The following is a 26230-nucleotide window of genomic DNA, read 5'->3' as shown; positions in this document are numbered from 1 at the left end:
TTAAGTTTGTGGGCTGATCTGTTAGTGTCAGGTCTCTAAGAATTCCAGGATAGTGGGATTAGGGGAGGAAGAATGCCATGTAGGATCTTGAATATTAGGCAGATACATTTAAAGTGAATCCTAGAAACCACCGGAAGCTAGTGAAGTTTTGACAGAAGTGGGGAAACATGGTCAAATTTGCTTTTTGCGAAGATCAACCTAGCCACAGTGTTCTGGATCCGCTGAAGTCTTTGAAGATTTTTATTGGTTAGACTTAGATAGATGGAATTACAATAGTCCAGTCTGGAAAGAATGATTGATTGTACAAGGACAGCAAAATGTTGTTGGCGGAAGCAGGATCTCACTTTCCTAAACATGTGATATCCTGTAAATAAGGCATGTTACTGGTAGCTTGCCCATGTCCCTTCTATGCCTTGTTTCTTTGTATGTTTCCCTTTTAAAAGTGTGCTATGTAACTTAGCAGGTATTTGCAGAATATGCTACTTAGACACCCTCCTAGCAGCTAACCCTTATTTCCGGCCCATTAATACAGAATTTATTTCAGGTGCAACAGGGGCATGAAAGAGTTAACTGTACACATATGTGCATTAGTATTGTAGACATTTACTTGCACGAGTGGTGTGTAAATACGGGTACCTAGATTATGGCATTGCTTTTAAGAGTGTTTAATGTGGCCTTGTAATGCATACTAACAATGTGGCATTGCACTGTTAATTAATGCTGTGCATTGCTATGCAGATCGGGATGGTACGAATAAGCTTGAAAAGGGGGGACTTTTCTTGAAACAGCCAAGAGGCGAAACATGTCAAATGACAATATGAGAATATGAGAAAAGACTGAATTAAGATAAGTTAACTAAATTATGATAAGTTTTAAGTTTATATAAGAATAAGTTATTGAATCAAAATATAGCACTTAGCACTTTAATAAAAGAAAAAAATGTGAAAAAAAGAATATAAATGGGGCTAGTGAGGAAGCCATGGCCGAAAGTTTGATCGGTGACCATAGAAATGTCTGGCACCTAATGGCATGTCTGAAGCCCTAGAAGAGTTTATATGAGATAAAAAAAAGGACATAACGGACATTGAAAACGTTAGTGGCTATACATTCATCAATGTCTTACTTTTGACTGGGGGTGATACTGATGCATTAACTGTTAGCACACACTACTTGCATGTTAAACTCCTAGCATGGAATACACCATTAGAGAGCATGGAATAGGGGGAGACTACATCAAACATTTATCCTGGATTCTATATATGACGGAACATAGAAGAGGCAGATGATCTGTAATGCAAGCAAAGCAGAACAAACAGCAGATCAAACAAACTGTAAAATATGGAGAACTTTAATCAAACCAAAACATATGCCTATTCAAGGCTTGCTGGCTCCCTCCCTCTTCTGGATTCTCGAAGGGAGTCCAGCAAGCCTTGAGCACGTGCAGGTGCTCAAGACCCTTCACCAGTACAGAGCGTCAGCATCGACTTCCTGACTCCTAGAACTGTAAGTGAGATGTCAGTCTGGGGCAGGGGGAGCGGGTAGTGGAGGATAGGAGTGTTGGTCATCAGGGTGGGGGGGGGGGGGGAAGGAAGATAGCAATGCCAGTCATCGGGGGGATAGTAGTGCTGGTCATCGGAGGGGAGTGGGAGACAGCAGTGCCAGTCATCGGGGGGAGGGGGGTAGAGGATAGCAGTACCGGACATTGGGAGTGGGGTGGAAAATAACAGCGTTGGTTATCGTGTGGGGAGGAGAGGAAAAAAACCCACCATCATCAATAAAGGAGGCTCAAATATAAACCGAGGCCCCCAAATTTCGGTTTATATTCAAGTACATGCGGTACAAATAAAATAATATGTGAAACATGGCCACGTCGGGCATATGTTTTGGTTTGATTAAGGTTTTCCATATTTTATGCTTTTCTGGTCTGCTTTTCTATATATGGTACCCAGATTTGTGTGCTCAAATTTAGGCACATGCCCAAGATGTGTGCACAGTTTAATTGAGTAGCAAGAACTTAACTATCAATAACTGGGTGCTAACAAGAAATTGCGTGAATCACACCGGTGACAGGTCAAAAGCGCGCGAGGACAAAGGCGTGCCGACAACCGAGCATGGACAACTGAGCGCAGGGCTTAATCGTGCCGAAGAAAACCCGTATTTTAAAGGGCTCTGATGGGGGGGGTTGGGGGGAACCCCCCACTCTACTTAATAGGGATCGCGCTGCCTCACGCTGCCATGTTGGGGGGTGTGGGGGGGTGTAACCCCCCCATTATACTGAAAACTTAACTTTTTCCCTAAAAAACAGGGAAAAAGTTAAGTTTCCAGTATAATGAGGGGGGTTACAACCCCCCAAACCCCCCACAACGCCACCGCAATCTCTATTAAGTAAAGTGGGGGGGTTCCCCACCAACACCCCCCGTCGGAGCCCTTTAAAATACGTTTTTTCTTTGGCGCGATGAAGTCCTTCGCTCAGTTGTCCGCGCTCGGTTGTCGGCGCGCCTTTGTCCTCGCGCACTTTAGACATCCAGATATTCCGTTCATATCATTGCTTCACATCCAGACCCACCATACTCCTCAACCATCCTCACCACTTTGATCGATGAAGTGGTGAGGATGTTTGAGGAGTATGGTGGGTCTGGAATATCTAGATGTGAAGGAATGATATGAACACCCCTGACGCAGCGATTTTATGCGAAACGGAGGGTTCCCCGTAAGGACTGCCTGGCCCGGATTTGGAGGCCATTAGCAGCTAAGTTATTTTTCTTGCTTTTGCTGTGGATGTTATGAGCTGGACTATACTGCCTTTCATCTGTATTAGGTGTGCTGTTTGATACCACCTGGCAGGCTACTTTAGTTGCCTTGTTTTCTTGGACTATTTTTCAGCATTTACACATAAACAGCTTTTGTAGGAGTGGAGTTTTTTTGGCCAGATGAAGCTGAACTGAGGCCTTTTTCTCCACTTCTTTTCTTTTTCCTTTTTCCCTTTCTCTTTGGGGAGTGTGAATGTTGTTGGTTGTAAGTAGGGCCTTGCAGTGTTGCTGGGTGTGTGTATCGTTTGTTCGTGTGGGGCTTGTTTTTGAGTGAATAAGGGATGAATTTTGTCCCCATGTCACTCTCTAAATGAGCTCTCTAGAGATTGGGGAAATACCTATTATATTACATTACATTACATTAGGGATTTCTATTCCGCCATTACCTGGGGAGAGTGTGGCACAGTGGTTAAAGTTACTGCCTCAGCACCCTGAGGTTGTGGGTTCAAACCCACGCTGCTTCTTGTGACCCCTGGGCAAGTCACTTAATTCCCCCAATGCCCCAGGTACGTTAGATAGATTGTGAGCCCACCGGGACAGAAAGGGAAAAATGCTTGAGTACCTGAATAAGTTCATGTAAACCGTTCTGAGCTCCCCTGGGAGAACAGTATAGAAAAAAAAATTGTGGTTCAAGGCGGATTACAAAAGAGTTATTGAAGATGAATTACAAAAAGATATCTAAATGTAACTCACCGTGAACTGCTACTGCAAAAAGGGAGGAGCTAAATCACAGCACACTGATATCGGTTATAAATGACAGTTGAAATGTGGACAATGGATTATGTCAAATTAACATGGGGCAGTGTGGCAGAGAAGAAAAGCACTGGTTGCAGGGCATGGTAACAGGGTTCAGTACAATATGGAGAAAATACAGTGCTGAATTAGCATGTGATGACTTTAGTACTGTTTGCCTGTGAAATACATTAAAATGTCTCTACTCGGGATGTGGAAATATATTCAATCTGAAAGTGAACAAAGTAAATCTTTTGTGGCTTACAATGAAAATATGACACTATTGTGACATAACCCCGCGGGGAGCTGCAGAAGTCTGGCATGCATTTTGCTGGATCAACAGATTTGTTCTTAGAGTGATTCATGGTAGATTCTGCCACAATGACGTCTTGTTTAAACAAATTTTAAAAATGAGGATCCAAACCCTGTGCATCTACCTCCTTAATCTATAACTTGCTGCCTATAATTGGGTGTCAGAAGTGTATGTCGTTTACAGAATGCTAGCCCGTGGGCATATCAGAGATACCAATAATTGCTGCTGTTCTATCAACTACATGCCAAACTCGCTTAGGGCTGGATTCTATACGAGGGGCCACTGAAAAGTTCTCAGCCCAACCAAGAAGAGAATAATGTGGAGCCATGAAACTTACAAGTTATTCCACATTTCTCTTGACACTTTTCATTTCAATGAGGCAAATGCAACTAGTACATAGGCACAAGTATAGGGAAAACAAGCCACTGTGACATCACCAGTGAGGATGGCTCTGAGGCATTATGACATCACAATACGAGAGGCCGCTGAAATGTTCTCAGCCCAATCAAGAAGAGAATGATGTGAACCATGAAACTTACAAATTATTCCACACGTTTCGTGACACTTTTGTTTCATTTAATATCATTGAAACGAAACGTGTGGAATAACTTGTAAGTTTCATGGCGCCATATCATTCTGAGAACTTTTCAGCGGCCTCTCGTAAATGGTGCTTAAAAATGGGCACCAGAAAAGAGCAATGCTATGTGCTATTCTATAAAGGGCATGCACACTTAATAAAATAGCACTTAAGCACAGATCTCACACCTAATTTTGGGGGCCAGACTTACTCTTGCTAAAACCTACTACTATTACTACTACTACAGAGTCTGGAGTTGGCAGTGGAGGAGAAGGGTATGGATAAGAGGGACTTACCCGATAAACGGAATTCACCGGGGGGGGGGGGGCACATGGGGGAGATGATTGAGGAGAGATATTAGGGAGCTGCAGAGTGGATGCACTTGCAAGTCAGTAAGAACAGTTTGAACTGTATATGGAAATGGATGGGGAGCCAATGAAGTGGCTTGAGAGGGATAATGTGAGCATAATGACTCTGGTGGAATATCAGTCATGCAGCAGAATTTTGAATGGATTGAAGAGGGGAGAGATGGTTGAGCAGAAGACCTGAGAGAAGCAAATTGCAGTAGTCTATGTGAGATGTGATAAGAGTGTGGGTAAGGGTTTTGTTTGTGTGCTCAGAAAGGCGAGGTCGGATTTTGGTCATCTTATAGAGGAAGAAGCAATAGGCTTTAGCAGTGTGTTGAATCTGAGTGGAGAAGGAGAGAGAGGAGTCAAAGATGACCCTGAGATTGCAAGCTGGCAGGGCAGGGAAGAGGAGAGTGTTGTTCACAGAAATAGAGAATGGTGGGGAGTGAGGAGCTGGGTTTAGGTGGAAAGATAAGGAGCTCGGTCTTAGCCATATTCAGTTTTATGTGATGATGAGACATCCAGGTAGCAATGTCAGACAAGCAGGCTGAGATTCAGGCCTCTTTCCTGTAGAGCCGACTAGTGTGGAGAGGTAGGGATGGCTGGTGTGGAGAGGTAGGGATGGCTGGTGTGGAGAGGTAGATCTGGGAGTCATCAGCATAGAGACGATATTGAAAGCCATGGGAGGAGATCAATGCACTGAGGGAATGGGTATATACGGAGAGGGCCCAAGACAGAGTCTTGAGGTACACTGATTAAGAGTGGGATAACAGTGTACCTCAAGACTCTGTCTTGGGCCCTGAAAGTGCAATGGGAGAGATAGGATGACAACCACGAGGGAACAGAACCCTGGAATCCCAGCAAGGACAGCGTATCGAGGAGTAGGTGATGATTAACAGTGTCGAAGGCAGCAGAGAGATTGAGAAGGATGAGGATAGAGTACAGGCCATTGGATCTGGCCAGGAACAGGTCATTAGAGACTTTAGCAAGGGTGGTTTCCATGGAATGGAGTGGGTGAAAGAATGCTTGAAGTGGGTCAAGAATAGCTCAAGATAAAAGGAAATCCAAGCAACGGTGGTGAATAGCACATTCAAGTAGCTTGGATAAGAAGGGGAAGAGGAAGATGGGGTGATAGTTGAGGGGGATGCGGGGTCTAGTGAGGGTTTTTTGAGGAAAGGTAAGACTGTGGCATGTTTGAAGACATCAGGAACAGTTGCAGTGGAGAGTGATAGGTTGAGGATATGACAGATAGGAGGGATGACAGTGGGAGTGATAACACTAAGTAAGTTGGTGGGAATCGGGTCAAAGGAACAGGTAGTGGGTTTGGAGGAGGAGAGGTGATGTGTAGTTTCCTTTTTAGTGACTTGAGAAAAGGAAGAAAAGGTAGCAGGGGTTGAAGGGAGGTTGGCAGAGTAGATAGCTGGAAGGAGATGTTGTGTGTGAGTGGGGGAGGGGTGCTGAGAACTCAAGGTGAATCTTGTTAATTTTGTTATATAAGAACTCTGCCATTGTTTGGGGTGGGGGAAGTGAAGGAGGGATTGGAGGTGGGGGGTACATTGAGTAGAGAGTTGAGTGTGCCAAAGAGAAGGCGAGGGTTAGAGCTAAGAGAGTTAGTTAAATGGGTGTAGTATTCTTGTTAGGCAGGCGAGAGAGCAGACTGGAAGGATGTCAGCAGGAATGTGAAGTGTACGAAGTCAGCATGTGTGCAGGATTTAAGCCAAAGACATTCAGCAGGCCAGGCACAGGAGTGCAGGTAACGGATGTTGGGGGAGTCAGCCAGTGCTGATGTAAATGCTGGTGTTCAAGTTGAAAGGAATGACATTCCCTATTAAGGCCTCCATGTTAAAGTTATATCAGACAGCTAGAACCCTCAGATCAGCAGATGTTTTCTTATTAGACATTCCCTCTTTCTACTTGATTAAATTGCACTGTTGCAGAAAATCTTTATTTAAAATTGTAGGGGCTGTGTTGTAGAACTCATTATCTTCTGAAACTCGTGCTTCTTTTTAGGGAGTTTCACTGTGAAATCAATGTTTTAAGTAAGAAAATTTTTATGGGGAGATGATTTGATTTCTAATTTTTGAGGAGTAGTTTATTATATGTTTGTAGTTGAAATTTATTGTGGATGTTTTACTTATAAACCACTAAGGACAATGGATTATGTGGTATATAAATATGGTAAATGAATAAAATAAATAAGTATATGAATGTGCACTGCCTCTCCTATAACTGTGCCCCGTTTTGAGTTGCATGCTTTGGGAAATAGGCACCCTGCATTACCGAATATCACAGAGCCAGAGGGACATACAAATTCTAAATGTAGCCAATTAACATGAATAATTGGTCACTGGTACCCAATTATTGATTGATAATGGTTTATTAAGCTATTGAGTTGCGCACTCATCTCAGCAATGTGTCTACATTTTTGCGCTCAACTTTGAGCGCCAGATGTAGATTCTGAGGGTTAGCGCATAACTGCAATGGGGTGTACACATGGGTGGGCCATGAGCATACTGCTAAGCAATCTGTGCAACTTATACAATACTATCAGTTGTGCGTGTTACATGGCGCACTTAGTAACATTATAAGTCAGCACACCTACGAGGGGCCGTTGAAAAGTTCTCAGCCCAACCAAGAAGAGAATAAGAACATAAGAATTGCCATACTGGGACAGACCGAAGGTTCATCAAGCCCAGTATCCAACAGTTTCCAACAGTGGCCAACCCAGGTCCCAAGCACCTAGCTAGATCCCAAGTAGCAAAATAGATTCTACGCAGCTTATCCTAGGAATAAGCAGTGGATTTCCCCAAGCCATCTCAATAATGGCCTATGAACTTCTCTTTTAGGAAGTTATCCAAACCTTTTTTTAAACCCCGCTAAGCTAACTGATTTCACCATATTCTCTGATTTAAATCTACTACTTAGTAGATTCATTGCATGCCCCCTAGTCCTAGTATTTTTGGAAAGAGTGAACAAGTGATTCACATCTACTCTTTCTACTCCACTCATTATTTTATAGACCTCTATCATATCGCCCCTGAGCCATCTCTTCTCCGAGCTGAAGAGTCCTAGTCGCTTTAGCCTTTCCTCATAGGGAAGTCGCCCTATCCCTTTTATCATTTTTGTTGCCCTTTTTTGTACCTCTTCTAATTCCGCTATCTCTTTTTTTAAGATATGGTGACCAGAACTGCACACAGTATTCAAGGTGCAGCCTTACCATAGAATGATACACAGAATTATAATATTTTCATCTTTGCTTTCCATTCATTTCCTGATAATTCCTAACATTCTATTTGTTTTCTTAGCAGCTGCCGCACATTGAGCCAAGGGTTTCAACGTATCCTTAACAATGACACCTAGATCCTTTTCCTGGGCAGTGACTCCTAACGCATAACCCAGCATCAGATAGCTATAGTTCCCGTTCCTCTTTTCCACATGGATTACTTTGCACTTGCTCACATTAAATGTCATCTCCCATTTTGATGCCCAATCTTTCAGTCTCACAAAGTCCTCTGCAAATTTTCACAATCCTTTTGTGATTTAACAACTTTGAACAACTTTGTGTCATCAGCAAATTTAATTATCTCACTAATTATTCCCATCTCTAGATCATTGGTAAATATGTTAAAAGGCAGCAGTCCCTGCACAGACCCCTGGGGAACCCCACTATTTGTCCTTTTCCATTGAGAATATTGACCATTTAAACTCACTCTCTGTTTTCTATTGTTCAACCAGTTCTCAATCCATAAAAGGACATTAGTACCTCAGAAGTCTTTCATGAGGTACTTTGTCAAATATCTTTTGAAAATCTAAATATACAAAATCAACCGGTTCACCTTTATCCACATGTTTATTCACCCATTCAAAGAAATGCAGTAGATTGGTGAGGCACGATTTCCCTTGGCTAAAACCATGTTGGCTTTCTCTCATTAATCCATGCTTATGTATATGTTCTGTCATTTTGTTCTTTATAATAGTCTCTACCATTTGGTCTATAATTTCCTGGATCACCTCTAGAACTCTTTTTAAAAATCGGTGTCACATTGGCCACCCTCCAGTCTTCTGGTACTATGCTGTTTTTTAAAGAAAATTTACAAATTACAAATATTAGCTCTGCAAGTTCATTTTCAGTACTATCAGCACTCTGGGATGCATACCATCTGGTCCAGGCAATTTGCTATTGTTCAATTTGTCAAATTGACCCATTACATCATGCAGAGATTTGTATGAGTTTCTCTGATTCATCAGAATTGAATACAATTTCGGGCACTGGTATCTCCCCCAAATCTTTCTCAGTGAAGACCGAAGCAAAGAATTCATTGAATTTCTCTGCTATATCCTTGTCTTTCCTGAGAGCCCCTTTTTTCCCCTTGGTCATCTAGTGATCCAACCGATTCTCTTCCCAGCTTTTCATTTCAATGATATGAAATGAAATGCCAAGAAAAGTATGGAATAACTTGTAAGTTTCATGGTTCCACATCATTCTCTTTTTGGTTGGGCTGAGAACTTTTCAGCAGCCCCTTGTACATTTTGACACGCCAGTGCAGATTCGTGCTGGTATTCTTTAATCACCTGGGTATGCCTATGTGCCCTTATAGAACTGCTGCTAAGTGTACCTCCCCATTGCGATATCTACTTTTTGGTGCTTCTTTATACAATTGGCCCCTAATCTTTATTTCAAATGCATGTACCTGCAATTCTTTTTAATATCCCTTATGACAACAGCTCAGTCGAAAAACTGATCTGTCTCTACATACCTCAGCTTTTCACTGTGAAGCAGATAAAGAAGGACTACAGCTGTGACAAAGCATGACTGAAACAAAGAATGAAGTACAATGCTTCTGGGCAAAATAACACATGGCACAGTTCAATGAGATCCCAACTGGAAAAACGCTTAAGCTGTGTGTCACGAGAGAGAGCAAAAAACTCAGCAGAAGCCAAGAATCATCAGCACTAAACAACCCCCCCCCCTACACACACACACAAATATTGCTGATGAGGTTAGAATATTCTTTGCATCTGTGCATGAAATGAAGCCACTGAATGAAGGCATTACTGCACATGTCATGCTTTAATCGGGACGACTCTCCTGGTTACCAGGAAACAAGGCACTGAAGTCGCAGTCATATGGAAAGCATCACCATCTGAGCCCAGAGGAAATGGATGGCTCTCACACCCTGAAAGTGCTCTCTCTGATCTTAAACGCATCATCTCATAAGTCGAAAAGGATCGGACCGTAAACAATTATAGAAAGGAGCCACATAAATAGAAAGAGAAAGCATTTTGAGACCCCATATGCCCCAAGAATGCAATTAAATGAGTACAAGAAGAAGAATCTACAGCTGCATAAATCAAAATGTTTCATAAGCTGGCAACAAATTAATACGTTATGGAAACTTCACATCCCATGAGGCTACAGAGTGATGCTTATAATTGTCCAGGAAACAATGCGCTAAGAGAACAGCAAGCCTTTTCCAAAAGATGAGAAGCTCTAACATAACCTAGTAGATGACGGCAGATAAAGACCCAAATGGCCCATTCAGTCTGCCCAACCTGATTCAATTTAAATTTTTTTTTTTTCTTCTTAGCTATTTCTGGACAAGAATCCAAACCTCTGCCCGGTACTGTGCTTAGGTTCCAACTACATTACTGAAGTCCCCGTCAAAGCTCACTCCAGAACCATCTACACCCTCCCAGCTTGACATGAAGCTACAGAGATATATACAGTCAAAGGGAACATCAGAAAATATTTTTTTGTTTCACAGAAAGGACAGTGGATGCCTAGAATGCCCTCACCAAAGAAGTGGTAGAAGCCAAAATGATGCTGGGATTCACACAGGCAATCCCTAGAAGGCACGAGGATATAAACCAAACTTTTGAGGGGCCACTGAAAAGTTCTCAGCCTAAGCAACAAAGTCGGGGCAGTCTCCATCGAGGGCTATACACGTAGGGGCTGATTCTGTATAGCCTAAGAAGCGGCTGAGAATTGCACACCGGTGTCCTACACAGAATCATGCCTGTCTTTAAAAACAGATGTCTTACCCCCTGATTCTCTAACTGGCGATGGTTACAGAATCGCGCCGAGGGATCCCTCGCTGTCAGTTGATCGTGGTAAGAGAATTCCCGATCAGCTGAGCTGGCAGGCCTCCCTGAAGCTGACCGCGGCAGGGGTATTTCCCCCCCCCCCAATCAGCTGATCCGGCAGGACTCCCCCATCATCTCAGCCAGCTGCGTCTACTTTTAACTTTGGAAATGTAGGCCAAGTGTCTATCACGGCCCTAGGTAGACACCTAGGGCCACTTAAGCTCGCCCAAGACCACTTCCGGATGAAACCACACCCATGCCCAGCCTTGGATGAGCATAAGTGTCCCTAAGCATTTCTCTAGATCCACAGCAAATGCCTGCAGTGTAGGTGTCCTGCCTCAGGGTTGTTAAAAAAATGTGTGTCTCAATTGGCTTCCAGATGGCAGTAGGACACCTACTGCCGCTTATTATTGGGATGCCCATTTATAGAATCAGCCCCTTAGTCCAGTGATTTTCCACTTTTTTTATTCCATCGGAAAAATATGGAATAAAAAAAAAAAGTGGAAAATCGCTGGACCAATTGAATAGCCCTCGATGGAGACTGCCCCAACTTTGTTGGTTGGGCTGAGAACTTTCAGCGGCCCCTCATAGTTGCTAACACTTCCACGACAATTCACCCCCCCTCCCTCATACTATTCCCCCTCAGAGAAAAATTCAGTCATGCATGGTTTAATGTGCGGAAATAGACAAACTCCCACAAAATCCCTTAATGTACATGATAGCATGTTAACTGTGTGTTAAGTGCTTAGCACTCTTTTAATAAAAATACCCCTTAATGATGCTAGAAACACCTTACTAAGGACCAGATTCACTAACCTGCCCGATCGGGCCCAATCCGAGCAGGTCCGATGAATTCTGCAAAGTTAAATATGCAGTTGGGGGTGATCGGAGGAATGCCCCCATCTGCCTGCCCAGATCGCTGGTGTACGATCCCTGCACATGCGCAGACCATCTGCTTTCCATTTTTTTTTGTTTGTCTTTTTTCGGACTCCATGTCGGTGACTATCCCCTTCCCCCAACAAGTCGGTCACCCGACTGCATGCACCAGCCGCTCCGCGCTCCCCATGCCCTCGCGAGCCTTGGCTTGCTTTGCCATTTTTAAATTTTTAAAATTGCACCCGTGGTTTTAACCCGCTTAAAGCCCACGGTTTAAAGCCATGGGCTCGCAGTGCGGGACAGAGCAGGGCAGCATTCGGTCACTTTTTAACGAAAAATAATGTATTTTCAAAACCCGGCACTTTGTCTGGATTTTGAAAAGCTTCCCCTGAAATTGTGTCAGGCAAGAGGGCATCTGCGCATGACATCATCACACCGCATCCAATCATGCGCGGATGCCCTCCTGCCCGACCAGAGCAAGTAGCGGGGGGGCGAGGGGGCAAGGCTAGGGCGGGATTAGGATTAGGACTGGAGTGTAACAGAGTGGGGATGGGCGGGCCTGGGGGAGCAGGTCGAGGGGGGGGGGGGGGGGGGAGTCTGGATTTTACAAATGTAAAATCCGGCAACCCTATCCATGACTCTCTTCCCCTCTGCATGTGTTTCCCTCTGGAGATGTAGTAGATCTCAATTCACATTTTAAATGTATTCCCTCAAATGCAAATTATATGCATTCCAACTTATTTAAAGGAAAGTCACGTAAGGACTGCAAATGTATTTAAACAAAATAGAGCATGCCAAAGCCCGGAGTATAACTAGGGGGGGGGATGTATTTTTTTTTCTTCCTATCACTTGCAGAAGTAGAGCTGTGATTTGTACATGACAGCATGCATCAGCTGCGTTCCAAGATAAATAGGGGAGGAAGGGACTAACACTTAGAACAGAAGCTCTCAGCCCCTCATCTGGAAGTTCTGGCAGAGCACGAGGGTGTTAACATGTTAAGTGCATGTACCTTGGGCTGCCTGCCAGATTGCACTGGAACCAACTGACATCGTGGACATTGGAGAGACAATGATATAATGCCAGCCTAAAGGACTCAGAGATGAATGAGATGGAGAGCAAAATGAATGGTAAAATAAATGAACAAATGCAACATGACTGGGGCTATCCAACACCCTTGAGGTTCTAGGTTTTTTTTTTTTTTTTACATTTACAGTGGTACCTTGGATTACGAGCATAATCCGTTCCAGGAGCATGCTCGTAATCCAAAATGGTCGTTTATCAAAGCGAGTTTCCCCATAGGATATAATGGAAACTCGCTTTGATACGTTCCCACCCCCCCACCCCCGAGGCCAGGGCGCTGCTCCCACCCCCACCCCCCGCTCGCAAAGTTCCCCCCCCCCGCGTGATCCAGCACCCCCCGTGAGAACAGGCACCCCCGCCCGACTAACTTTAACTCACAAAGGGCCCCCTCCCAGGGAGGCCGTCTGGCACCAGCACAAGAACCGCTCCCCCCGCTCGCAAAGCCCCCCCCCCCCCGCTCGAATCAGCACCCCCCCTCCGTGAGAACAGAAACCCCCCGCCCGACCAACTTTAACTCAACCCCCCTTTGGTACCGGCACGCAGCCCACAAGTGCCGGTGCCAGTGCCGCTTGAAGATCTTCTTCTTCCCAGTCTCTGCTGGCTTTGAGCATGCATCTGCGCATGCTTAAGCCCTTCTAATTCTCCCTCTCGGCAAGAGGGAGAATTAGAAGGGCTTGAGCATGCGCAGATGCATGCTCAAAACCGGCAGAGACTGGGAAGAAGATCTTCAAGCGGCACCGGCTCTTGTGGACTGTGTGACGGTGCCAAAGGGGGGGTGAGTTAAAGTTGGTCGGGCGGGGGGTAATGATGCCGGTTATCGGGGGGTGCTCGCAAATCGAGTCAACACTCGGTTTGCGAGACACGTTTTGCGAGAATGTTTTGCTCGTCTTGCAAAACACTCGCAAACCGGGTTACTCGCAAACCGAGGTTTGACTGTATATTTTATTCAGACCTGATATACTGTCCATCTGAACCATACGAGCAGTTTACAATAATATACTATGGGCTCCTTTCGCTAAGCTGCGTTAGCGTTTTTAACGCACGCAGCATTTTAGCGCGCGCTAAACCCGCGGTATGCGGCTAGAACTAACGCCAGCTCAGTGCTGGCGTTAAGGTCTAGTGCGCGCGGCAAGTTAGCACGCGCTATTCCGCGCGTTAAGGCCCTAACGTGGCTTAATAAAAGGAGCTCTATAATTTAATATAATTACAAGAAAAAGATATAAAAATATTAGTTCATAGCAGAAAAATGTAGCAAAAATGGTTGTGTTGATATTCAAAGTGATTTATACAGGCCTTCTGCCTGTTTAAGTTGCTTGTGGCTGCCTACATGGCCACCGATATTCAGTGACAGTTAATGGACAGTGATGCTGAAAATCGACACTCATCGGCCAGGTTAGAAGTGGACAAGCGAGAGGCAGTATAGAAGGCAGAGCCAGTTCTTGTGTGCGGGTGCTAGCAATATTCATTGCAACATTTCATGATACCAATTCAAGGGCAAGCAGTGGCTTTTCCCATGTCAGTTTCAATAGAAGACTGTGGTCCTTTCCTCCAGGAACGTGTCCAAACTTTTTTTTTAAACCCTGCTACACTAACCACTGGCAACGAGTTTCAGAGAGAAAAAATATTTCCTGCTATTGGTTTTACAAGTATTTCCATGTAACTTAATTGAGTGTCCTCCTAGTCTTTGTAATTTTAGAATTCATTCGCTGTCCCTGATAAATGATTCATTCACTTGCCCCTGAATTTGTAGACGTTAATCGTATCTCCTCTCAGCCACCCTTTTCCAAGTTGAAGAGTTCTAACCCATGGGTGTCCAACCTGTGGCCCGAGGGCAGCATGCGGCCCCGTGAAGTATGCAGTATTTTCCTCTTCAGCCCCTGTGTGTTTACCATCTTGCCGGCTCCCTCCTCTGTCTTGCTGCAGCGTATGCGCATTTGTGCGGCCCCCAGAAACACTTTTTTTCGGCAAATGCGGCCCAGGGAAGCCAAAAGGTTGGACACCCCTGTTCTAACCTCTTTAGCCTTTCCTCATTCAAGAGGAGTTCAATCCCTTTATCATCTTGGTCGCTCTTCTTTGAACCTTTTCTAACTCCGCTATGGGCTCCTTTTACAAAGGTGTGTTAGGGCCTTAATGAGTGGAATAGTGCGTGCTACATTACTGCGCGCGCTAGCCGCTACCACCTCCTTTTAAGCAGGCGGTAATTTTTTGGCTAGCACGCGGTAGAGTGCGCACTAATCCAGTGTGTGCTCTAAAAATGATAGCGCACCTTTGTAAAAGGAGCCCTATATCTTTTTTGAGATATAGCAACCTCAAGGTGAGGTATCAGCATCATGAAGAGATATAGAGACAATATAATCGTCTTGGTCTTATTTGCCACTCCTTTTCTAATAATTCCTGTTTGTTTTCTTGGCTGCCATCGCACATTGGGCAGAAGGTTTCAGTGTACTGTCTACGATGACACCTAGATCTTCTTCTTTGGCGCTATCAACTAAGATGGACCCTAACATTTGGTAACGATTCTTTCCAATGTACATCACTTTGCATTTGTCTACATTAAGGGCTCCTTTTACAAAGGCGTGCTAGGGCCTTAACGCGCGCAATAGCGCGCGTTAAATTCCTGAGCGGCTAATCAAAAGGAGGCGGTAGATTTTCGGCTACCACACGCTATGGCGCGCGGTAATTTTGTGCGTGCGCTAAAAACCCTAGCGCACCTTCGTAAAAGGATCCCTAAATGTCATCTGCCATTTGGATGCCCAGTCTTCTAATTGCATATGATCTTTTTACGATTTTTCTGGAATGCGTTGCCAGAGGATGTGGTAAGAGCGGATAGCATAGCTAGTTTTAAGGAAGGTCTGGACAAGTTCCTGGAGGAAAAGTCTATAATCTGTTATTGAGAAAGACCTGGGGGTAGCTACTCCTTGGGTTTTGGTCAGGTTCAAGTGACTTGGATTGGCCACCGTGAGAACAGGATACTGGGCTTGATGGACCATTGGTCTGACCCAGTAAGGCTATTCTTTTGTTCTTATAGATGACAGCTATAGCCATAAGGGCTATTGGGGTGGTAGACAGGTGGGTATAGAAGGTTTTTGGTGAGTTTTGGAAGACTCACCATACACTACAAGGGGGTTATGGTGAAGTGTGTACCTGGCACCTTTTATGTGAAGTTCACAGCAGTACCCCTTAAGGTGCCCCACTGCTCTGCTGGCATGTCTGTGTAACCAGTTCATTAAAAGTCTGGCCCCTTCCATGTCTAAATGGGTTTGTTTTGGACATTTTACAGATGGCCATTTTGATTTTCAAAAATGGCCACAATAGATAGACGTCCTTAGGGCCAGAACTTCTAGATGAATCATTTTTGAAAAAAGAAGGTAGACATCTTATGGTTTCAAAAATGGTCGTTTTCCTGGCCTGACTTTTGGACATCCTTGCAGAAACGTCCAAAGTCAGACTTAGACATCCTATTGAAAATGCCCCTCCACATTAACCAGCTCATCTTTATTTGCAAATTGTTGAGGCAAGACTTCCGCTGGTTAAACCCATGCACACTCTGACTCAATAAACCATGTCTGTCTAACAGCCTCTTTTACAAAGCCACGCTAGCGGCTGTGCTGCGCTAATGGCCCTGAAGCCCATAGAGATTTAAAGGGCTTCGGGGTCGTTGCCATGCGGCTTTGTAAAAGAGGCAGTAAATGTTCCATAATTTTGTTCTTTATAATAGTTTCTACTATCTAGCCTGGAACTGAAGTCAGGTTTATCGGTCTGTAATTTCCCAGATCACCCCTGAAACCCTTTTAAAAAATTGGCGTTACATTGGCCACCCTCCAATCTTCAGGCACTACAGACAATTTTAATGACAGGTTACATATCAGTAATAGCAGATCAGCAATTTCATGTTTGAGTTCTTTCAGTACCCTGGGGTGTATACCATCCAGGCCAGGTGATTTATCACTCCAACTTGTCAACTTAGATGAGTATGTCATAAGAACATAAGCAATGCCTCTCCTGGGTCAGACCTGAGGTCCATCATGCCCAGAAGTCCGCTCACGCGGCGGCACAACAGGTCCAGGACCTGTGCAGTAATCCTCTATTTATACCCTTCTATCCCCTTTTCCAGCAGGAAATTGTCCAATCCTTTCTTAAACCCCAGTACTGTACTCTGCCCTATTACGCCCTCTGGAAGCGCATTCCAGTAGTCCACCACTCGTTGGGTAAAGAAGAACTTCCTAGCATTCGTTTTGAATCTGTCCCCTTTCAACTTTTCCGAGTGCCCTCTTGTTCTTTTATTTTTAGAAAGTTTGAAGAATCTGTCCCTCTCTACTCTCTCTATGCCCTTCATGATCTTATAAGTCTCTACCATATCCCCTCTAAGTCTCCTCTTCTCCAGGGAAAAGAGACCCAGTTTCTCCAATCTCTCAGCGTATGAAAGGTTTTCCATCCCTTTTTTCAGACGTGTCGCTCTCCTCTGAACCCTCTCGAGTAACGCCATATCCTTCTTAAGGTACGGCGACCAATATTGGACGCAGTATTCCAGATGCGGGCGCACCATCGCCCGATACAACGGCAGGATAACTTCTTTTGTCCTGGTCTTTTGTCTTTCAGGTTTACTGAGATTTCTTTCAATTCCTCTGCACCGTCAACCTTGAAAACCATTTATGATTCAGGTAGCTCTCTTATATATTCTTCCGTAAATAATTCTCCACTATGGCCTTGTCCTCCCTCAGTGCCCTTTTTATTCCATTTTACTGAGCAGTGCTAAAAGTGGCCTGCGCTATCCCCAGCGCGGGTCTTTCCCACATGCTGAGGCCACTTTTAGAGTGGCAGTAAAACTGATTTCAATACTGCCTAGTTAAGGTGAAACTGTGCCATCAGAACACCTCTAGCTCCAACTTTTTTTTCCCGGTGGCATAATTTTGTCTGTCTAGAAATTGACTGAACAGAATTTAAACACTAGGGATGGGGACAGGAAACAAAAGTCAAAGATTTCTCCAAATAATCTGGACAAATCTTTTGAAAATCAACCACAGAAACTATGGGCTCCTTTTATTAAGGTGCGTTAGGGCCTTAACATGCAGTATAACGCGTGCTAAATTGCCCTGCGCGCTAGACCTTAATGCCAGCATTATTCTAGAAGCTTATCGTGCGGTGTAGCGTGCGGTAATTTCATGCGTGCACTAAAAATGCTAGCGCACCTTAGTAAAAGGGGCCCTATATTTTCGATTTAAGATAATAACAAACTCTCCCAAATGCTGGTTTAATTGACTTGGTAATACTACTACTACTACTACTTATAATTTCTATAGTGCAACTAGACATAAGCAGTCCCTGCTCAAAAGAGCTTAAATTCTAGTCAAGATATACAGACTGGACAAGAAGGCTCTGGCACAGTGCTCTGGTGAGGGAATTGGAATTACAGAGGGAATGATAAGAGAGATAGTGGTGCTTAGCAGGTAGGGGAATTACAGAGGGAATGATAAGACAGTAGGGAATATAAATGTTTTCTGTATCAAAGAAAAATTTTTTTCCCTCTCATAGACAGATTTTTATTAGTAATGACACAAGAGATACCTAATGCCTTGTCTGGGTTAGCCCACATTTCTCCCAGGGGAGATTATGCTTACACAGTTGTTAAGATGTGTTAACTTTGCTAAAGCTTGTGTATCCTTTACATTTCAAAAGCGAGTCATTTGAACTATATTTGTAAAAGGTTACTCTAAAAAGCTGTGATACTGATTTCCTCCCAGTGGTATCCTGGCTTCTGATTGTCCATATGGTTTTCCCCCTATTTCATCAGCTGTGTATGCTTTTAGACTCCCTTGTTACCTTATCTGACCCCTCCCTGCAGTTTCCCTGCTCTGGCTTAGAAACTCTACAGCAGGAAGCCCTGAAAATGTATAGGCAAACCCTGCGCCGTTTATCTTAGAAATAAGTTATGATATCATTGCGAAAGCTTGCATCTGAACTACTTATGATCTTCTGAATACCTAACCACAAGACTGTTTTGTCTACTTTCCAAAGATGCGTAATGCTGTCAGGAAGATGAAAAAATAAGGCACATTATCAGTTCCAACTCCAGACAAAAACCTGCACGATTTTTTGAACTCTGTTAAGACAAGTGTGTCTGTGGCTGCTCATTACCAATGATTTAAACCGGGCTGATCAGATGCCAAACTACAAATCATTATCTCAAATAAATACAGGAAGAAAACACTATAGTTCGCTATCAGGGTTTCAAAGATTTATGAAGTACAAACATTTGACAAAACTTTAAAAACACAGATGAGCTCAGAAATCACCAAACGCCTGCAGATTTGTTCGTGGCACACTAAGGGAAGGTCAGTGATAGTTGAAACAGTTGTCTTCTCCTCACATCACAGCTTCCTTGGACTGTTCTGAGTCTTGTTAATGAATGTGTGTGGCGCAGTGGTTGGATCTACAGCCTCAGCACCCTGGGGTTGTGGGTTCAAACCCCGCGCTGCTCCTTGTGACCCTGGGCAAGTCACTTAATCCTCCGTAGCTCCAGGTACATTAGATAGATTGTGAGCCCACCGGGACAGAGAGGGAAAATGCTTGAGTACCTGATTGTAAAAACCGCTTAGATAACTTTGATAGGCGGTATATAAAATCCTAATAAACTTGAAACTTGAATGTAAGCATTAACACTGATCAATAACCAACTTACCTAATACTTTTCAATAATTAGCGGGTGGCGAAAGGCAATCTATCTATCCATTCTTATCACTGGGATAATCCTAGAAAATCATTTTACATGTATGTGACCTATTATAAATGTCTGTTCAGCGTACAAGTATGATGTCACACACTTTGCCAGTAGACAAAGACAGAGTTTGGGAAGATCCCAGGTACAGTATGCACATAAATGATTAATTATGCTAATTATGTATGTATTTAAGGAATCTAGGTGCGGGCATTTTCACCGGCTCAAGAGCAGTAGTAGATGCAATTTTTGCCACCAATGCCTGTATTTTATAAAGGCACATAGGTGCATATGGGTCTTTATAAAATAGCACTTAGATGTCCTCTTAAACTAGGTGCCCCCTTACAAAATTACCTTCCATAAGTACAGACTGAGACAGCACAAACATTTACAAAGATGAATGACAATTTGGGGGATTTTCGTGGCTAGGATGACTGCCGGGGGCATATTAACACGATGCCATAAAGATTTGCTAATTTTCTGGATCGGGCTGCAGCATTACTCCCTGTAGCATGCAAGGATATGATACGAGGGCATGCTGAAACGTTCTCAGCGCAACCAACCAACTTCCTAAATTCTGAGCGTTATTTTGCCACTCTAATTGAAAAGAGTCTTATTTCGTTACGTGGTAATTTGCAGAAATGGAATTCTGAGTTTTGACATTGTTCCAGATCATTGATCGAACCATATCCATGTCATTCTCTTCTTGGTTGGGCTGAGAACTTTTCAGCACCCCCTCGTATATTTATTTATATACCACTATTACCACAAGGTTCTAAGCAGATTACAATAGTTTTAAAAAAAGACTAAGACATTCTCTTGGAAATTACAACCAATTGTGCAATAAAGAGTAACGTACTCGGTTATATTCATTAAAACACTTTCTAAACAAATGTTTTCACATTTTTCCAAAAACCTAAGAAAGAACCATAACAATTCAGACCTAAAACCATGTCCTGTGACATTTTAGGAGTTCACACTGACAGTAATTAATCATAATTACTTTTAAGCCTGTTCATTGAAGGCAAGACAAATGGACAATTATTATTTAACCTTCTATTCCTTTGGGATGAAAGAAAATAGAAAACGGGAATACCTGTAGCCCAGACAGTCACCATTTAATAAACAGTAAGCCAAAAAAAAAATTAAATGTAATTCTCACTTCAATAGGCAGCCAAAGTAAGTTGATATAATATCTTGTAATCCTATCATATTTGTGTAATGAGACTGGTTGTACAGTATTATTTTGTATTGTCTGTAACTTTTGTAGAGATTGCTTAGAAAGAGCGATGTAACAGCTCTTCTCAAAGTTGTTTATTTCCACTGTCTGCAAAAAGTCTAACATTTTTTTGGCCTGGGCAATTGAAATAAAATTGTGCACTAAGAAAACCATTTCTCTTACTTTGTGATCTTCTGCAGATCTTAACTTTTTATTTTCTGGCTACAAGAGCTCTTTTGCAATTAACTAAGATGCTTCTTGGTTTTCTTAATGCACGAAGGGTGCAAAATTGAATGAAATGTCCTTTTATGCATGCTACTTTTTACATCACCTGGAAGTTACCTGGGTAAGGCCAATATTCAGTGCTGTACCCAGATGGCTAACTGGGCATAGTTAGGCCTGCATTATATATATATCCTGATGTGCCCAGTTAGCTTAGGGTTGCCAGATTTTCCAATCGGAAAATCCGGACACCTAGACCTGCCCCCCAGGCCCGCCCAGTTCTGCCCATCCCCACCTTAATCCCTCCCCCAGTCCCGCCCTAGCCTCCTCTCACCCGCTGCCTGTTCTTGTCCACTGCTGCCCGCTCTTGTCTGCAAATTGCATCGGGCAGGGAGGAAGTCCGTGCATGCGCGGATGTCATCATGTGACATCCGCGCTAGAGAGTTGCACGGGGACAGAAATCCCACCCGTCCCCGCCAGGATCCTCTCCGTCCCCACCCGTCCCCGTCAGGATCCTCTCTGTCCCCACCCGTCCCCGCAAGGAATTACCTCCATCCCCGCCAGTCCCCATAAAAAGCAGCAATTACTTCTGACATGATCATCAATTCCACAGTTTCTTTTATGTTTGCGCTGCCGTTTTCCTTGTGGAATCTCTTTAGTGGAACCCTTTTTTTGTTTTCTGTTCAAGTAATTAACTTATAAACCTCCTCTTTTACTAAGGCTGACATGTCCATTATATTATATGGATGAACCCTGCTTCCAAAGCCTTCCATCCCCGTGGGAGTCCCGTTGGCTAGAGGGGGGTCCCCATTCGAGTCCCATGGGGTAAGGGTGGATTCCTGCGGGACCACTGTGGGACCCGCGGGATTCCCGTTCCCGTGCAGACCTCTAATCCGCGCATGTGCGAACTTCCTGCCTGACGTGATTTGAGGAAGCTTTTCAAAACCTGGACAAAGTGCTGGGTTTTGAAAAGTAGTCTGGGGAAATCCGGACGTCTGGTAGCCCTAAGTTAGCTCTCTGGGTACTGGCATTGAATATCCGCAGAGCTCAGGTAGCTTCCAGGTCTCTGCTGACTCTACCCCTGACTGTCAAGGAGAACAGTGCTGATATTCAGCTGCACTATCCAGTTACGTACTGATTTGATCGGCCAGTGTGACTTAACTGGGCAAATCCTCAACTTTAAAAAAGCAATAAAAACACAGCTCACCTAACTAGATTACAAAGAAATATTCATGTATATCGATTATGTGTCACATTGGGATAAAAAGTTATACTGATAAATCTTGCACTGTAATTATGCCAAATTTATCCTGTAAACTACATATTATGTATACAATAATAATAATTTTATTCTTATACACCACCAAAGCCATAGTAGTTCCAGGCGGTTTACAACAAGAAGTGCTGGACAATCAGGGACTAAGGGTTCCTTTTATCAAGCCGCGCTAGCGGTCTAACGCGTGTAATAGCACGCGTTAAACTGCCAGCTGCGCTAGCCGCTAACGCCTGCCTTGAGCAGGCAGTAGTTTTTTGGCCAGTGCGGGGGTTAGCGCGTAATTAAAAGTCACGTGCGCTAACCCCACTAGCGCGGCTTGATAAAACAAAATATAAAATCATCAATACGTACATACAATGTGAAAATAAAAACAGTAAAACCTTAACTTACAAATCGATTAGATAATTTTGTTTTTACTAATTTTCTAAAACTGAAGTAGGATGAGGAATGCATAATGATATTTACTCAACCATTCAATCAATTTACCTGCCTGAAAAGCAAGAGTTCTATCCAAGAATCTTTTATATCGACAGGCCTTTATTGTAGGATAAGTGAACATGTGAATTCCGCGAGAAGGCCTGTTAGAACAGTTCAGTCTAAAATGAGAGACCAGATATGTAGGGGCCAACCCAAATATTGATTTGTTTGAACCCTAGTATGTGTCAAGTAGGATAAAACTTGTATTGAAGAACCTTGCACTGGAGTTATGACAAATTGTAGCCTGCAAACTGTATACCACGTATACTGCTATTAGATCCCTAGTATGTGCCAAATTAGGATAAATCCAGTGCAAATTTAACTGTATATTATGTAAGTTTAGCCTGTAACCCATTCTGAACTCTTTGGGGAAAACAGAATTAAATCAATAAAAAAGCAATAAAGATATTTCCACTAGATATCAAAAAACAGCACTGTTGAGCTACTTTGATGCCATTTCCTGAAGTCTAGAATCAAACTAAGGTGAAATCTGCCCACAAAACATTTACAGCACCTGACACCTTCCACCAAACAAATTCCAGAGCTGAAGCACAGCTTTCAACAGCACCTGCATTTTGGAATGAAAAGTAAGACGAAACCCCGATGTACTCACAGTTTAGGTTTGGCCAGGACTGGTGGAGGCTCTTTGGTGGGCGAGAGAAGAACGTGTGGAGCTGGAGCAGCTGTGTTATTGTCACTCACACCATTTATTCCATGGTTGGGGTGGACACCGTTGGCGTTTCTTTCTGCAGCATTTGGTCTGAACTCGGCGTTGTTGAACTGAAGGCTCTCGAGAGGTTTCTTTGGAAGAAGCTCAAGACAACTAATCTCTGTGATTGGTGGGGGAGGTGGAAACTGCTGAAAATCCTCATTATTTTCTTCTCTTGCTGACATGTCATTTCTACAGCCATCGTTGCTGGCTAACAATTAAAGAAGATATAGGGTATTTACTCATCAAGGCTCACCAAGACTATCCGCATAAGCATGTTCATTGAAAAAGAAATTGCTCAACGGGGCCTATTTACTAAACTTTGCTAAAGCAACACATCTGGGCTCTCTTTTAATACTAGATAGGTCCTGCAGGATTCCCTAAATTGGGGGGAATACGGCAGTTTAGTTACTCCTGCATTCCCTTAACCCAGTGGTTCCCAACCCTGTCCTGGAGGACCACCAGCCAGTCAGGTTTTCAGGGTAGTCTTAATGAATACGCATGAGAGAGATTTGCATGTAATGGAGTGACAGGTATGCAAACCTGTACCATGCATATTCATTAAGGCTATCCTGAAAACCTGATTGGCTGGTGATCCTCCAGGTCAGGGTGGGGAACCACTGCCTTAACCTGTAACATATGGGTGTTACCAGTGGCAGCAATTCCTATATGTTCCTGGCTCTGGCAGTGAATGAGGGCAGGCACCTGGCCATTGTTCTATCTAAGCTGCCAGTGGGGGGTGCTGTTTCACCATCACATTTTCAGTAGTCAGGGACAGCCAAGTTTTCAGGACTCCAGAGAACCTGCCTATTCCTAGAGGCTGAAAACACAGAGTTGAAGCACTACCCCTACTGGTAGCAATGCAGTTGGAGGACACCTGCTCAGCTTAGAGGGAACAGTTCACCTGACCTATGATATCATTTGGAGCAGCTAGCCTTGATTCCCCCTGGCAATTATGATATCTCTGAAGAGTCTGCTTATTGCTTCAACATTACCTACAGTACATAAGAACAGCCTTACTGACCCATCTAGCCCAGGATCCTGTCTTCATGGAGGCTAATACAAGTCACTAGTATCTGGCAAAAACCCAAATAGTAGCAGCATTCCATGCTATCATCCCATGTCTGTCTCAACAGGGATTTGTCCAAACCTTTTTTAAAACCAGCTACATTAACTGCTCTTACGACATCCTCTGGCAACGCATTCCAGAGCTTAACTATCCTCTGAGTGAAAAAAAATTTCCCTCTATTGGTTTTAAAAGTATTACTCTGTATTTCATTGAGTGCCCCCTAGTCTTTGTAAATCTTGATGCAGTAAAAAAATCAATCTACTTGTACCCATTCTACACCACTCAGGATTTTGTAGACTTCAATCATATCTCCCCTTAGCCATCTCTTTTCCAATCTGAAGATCCCTAACCTTTTTAGTCTTTCCTCATATGAGGAGTACCATCCCCTTTATCATCTTAGTTGCTCTTCTTTGAAATTTTTATTTTTGTTACTATATCTTTTTTTGAGATAAGGAGACCAGAATTGAATGCAATATTGAGGGTGAGGTTGCACCATTAAGCGATATAGAGGCATTATAACATTTTTAATCTAATAATTCCTAGCATCTTGTTTGCCTTCTTGGCTGCCACTGCACATTTGGCGGAAAGCTTCAGTGTATTGTTCACGATGATACCCAGACCCTTTTTTTGAGCGCTGACCCCCAAGGTGTTCCCTAGCATCTGATAACTATGATTTGGTTTATTTTTCCCAATGTGCATCAGCTTGCATTTGTCCACATTGAATTTCATCTGCTATTTGGACACCCAGTCTTCCAATTTCCTAAGGTCTTCCTGCAGTTTTTCACAGTCCGCATGCGTTTTAACAACTTTGAACAGTTTAGTGTCATCTGCAAATTTTATCATCTCACTCATAGTCCAAGTTCTAGATAATTTATAAATATGTAAAATAGCACAGATCCCTGTGGCACACCACTATTTACCCTGCACCACTGAGAAAAATGGCTATTCAACCTTACCCTCTGTTTTCTGTCTGATAACCAGTTCTTAATCCACAATTGAACGTTGCCTCCTATCCCATGACTCGTTAATTTTCTCAGGAGCCTCAGGGGTGGGGAGGAGGAAATTTTTCAGTGCTAGTGGCAACTTGTTAATTTAATTTAAATGCCAGTGTCAGTATAGAACTGCTTTCTCTATAGCCAGAGACACAGAGGCCCGGATTCTGTAAACTGTGTCAAGTTTCAAGTTTCAAGTTTATTAGGTATCTTGATGAATCGCTTAATCAAACTTCAAAGCGATGTACACATTAAAATTTACATTTGTTAGGTAACAGTACAATACATACGAATATTTAAAAAAAAAAAAATAAATAAAAACTAAATTACACTGTTTAACATACTCTTGACATTAGGTAAGGAGGGGTGAAATACAATTCATTAAAGTAAAGAAGAGACATTCAGGGGGGGGGAGGAGTCAATTAAGATGGCGGACTGAAGTCATTTGGCTGAACGCTCCTGAGCCTATCTTCCTAATAATGGTGAAGCGCAAGTCCAAAACTCGGGTTTTTCCTATTGAACCCGAGTCACAGCAATTACCTGGCCCTATGGACGCGTTCGTCGAACGCCGGGCCCAACGAGATCCGGTGAGAGCCTCGGCGCAAGGTGGGGGCGTTTCGGAAAGCCCTTCCACCTCTTTTGAGGCGGTCAGCTTCTCTCCGGAGGAACGAGACACGCCGGCGCAGCCACTCCCTCAACTGTGTTTGCAGGGTGAGGAGAGTGAAGAGAGCG

General features: G+C 43.5%; 1 protein-coding gene across 4 annotated transcripts in view; it reads right to left on the bottom strand.

The window, feature by feature from the left end:
- The window catches only part of PALLD (palladin, cytoskeletal associated protein), a 792721-nt gene that overhangs the window by 319928 nt on the left and 446563 nt on the right, over positions 1-26230 (bottom strand). For all 4 annotated transcript variants that reach the window (XM_033942034.1, XM_033942043.1, XM_033942063.1 and 1 more), the window contains one exon: positions 23342-23648. In XM_033942034.1, coding sequence (XP_033797925.1) covers positions 23342-23648 — 307 coding nt within the window. The remainder of the gene's footprint in view (positions 1-23341; positions 23649-26230) is intronic.

This window comes from Geotrypetes seraphini, chromosome 1 (assembly GCF_902459505.1).
Source record: "Geotrypetes seraphini chromosome 1, aGeoSer1.1, whole genome shotgun sequence".
Lineage (NCBI taxonomy): Eukaryota > Metazoa > Chordata > Amphibia > Gymnophiona > Dermophiidae > Geotrypetes > Geotrypetes seraphini.
The sequence above is the reverse complement of the archived record's forward strand: the minus strand, read 5'-3'. Positions and strand labels throughout refer to the sequence as shown.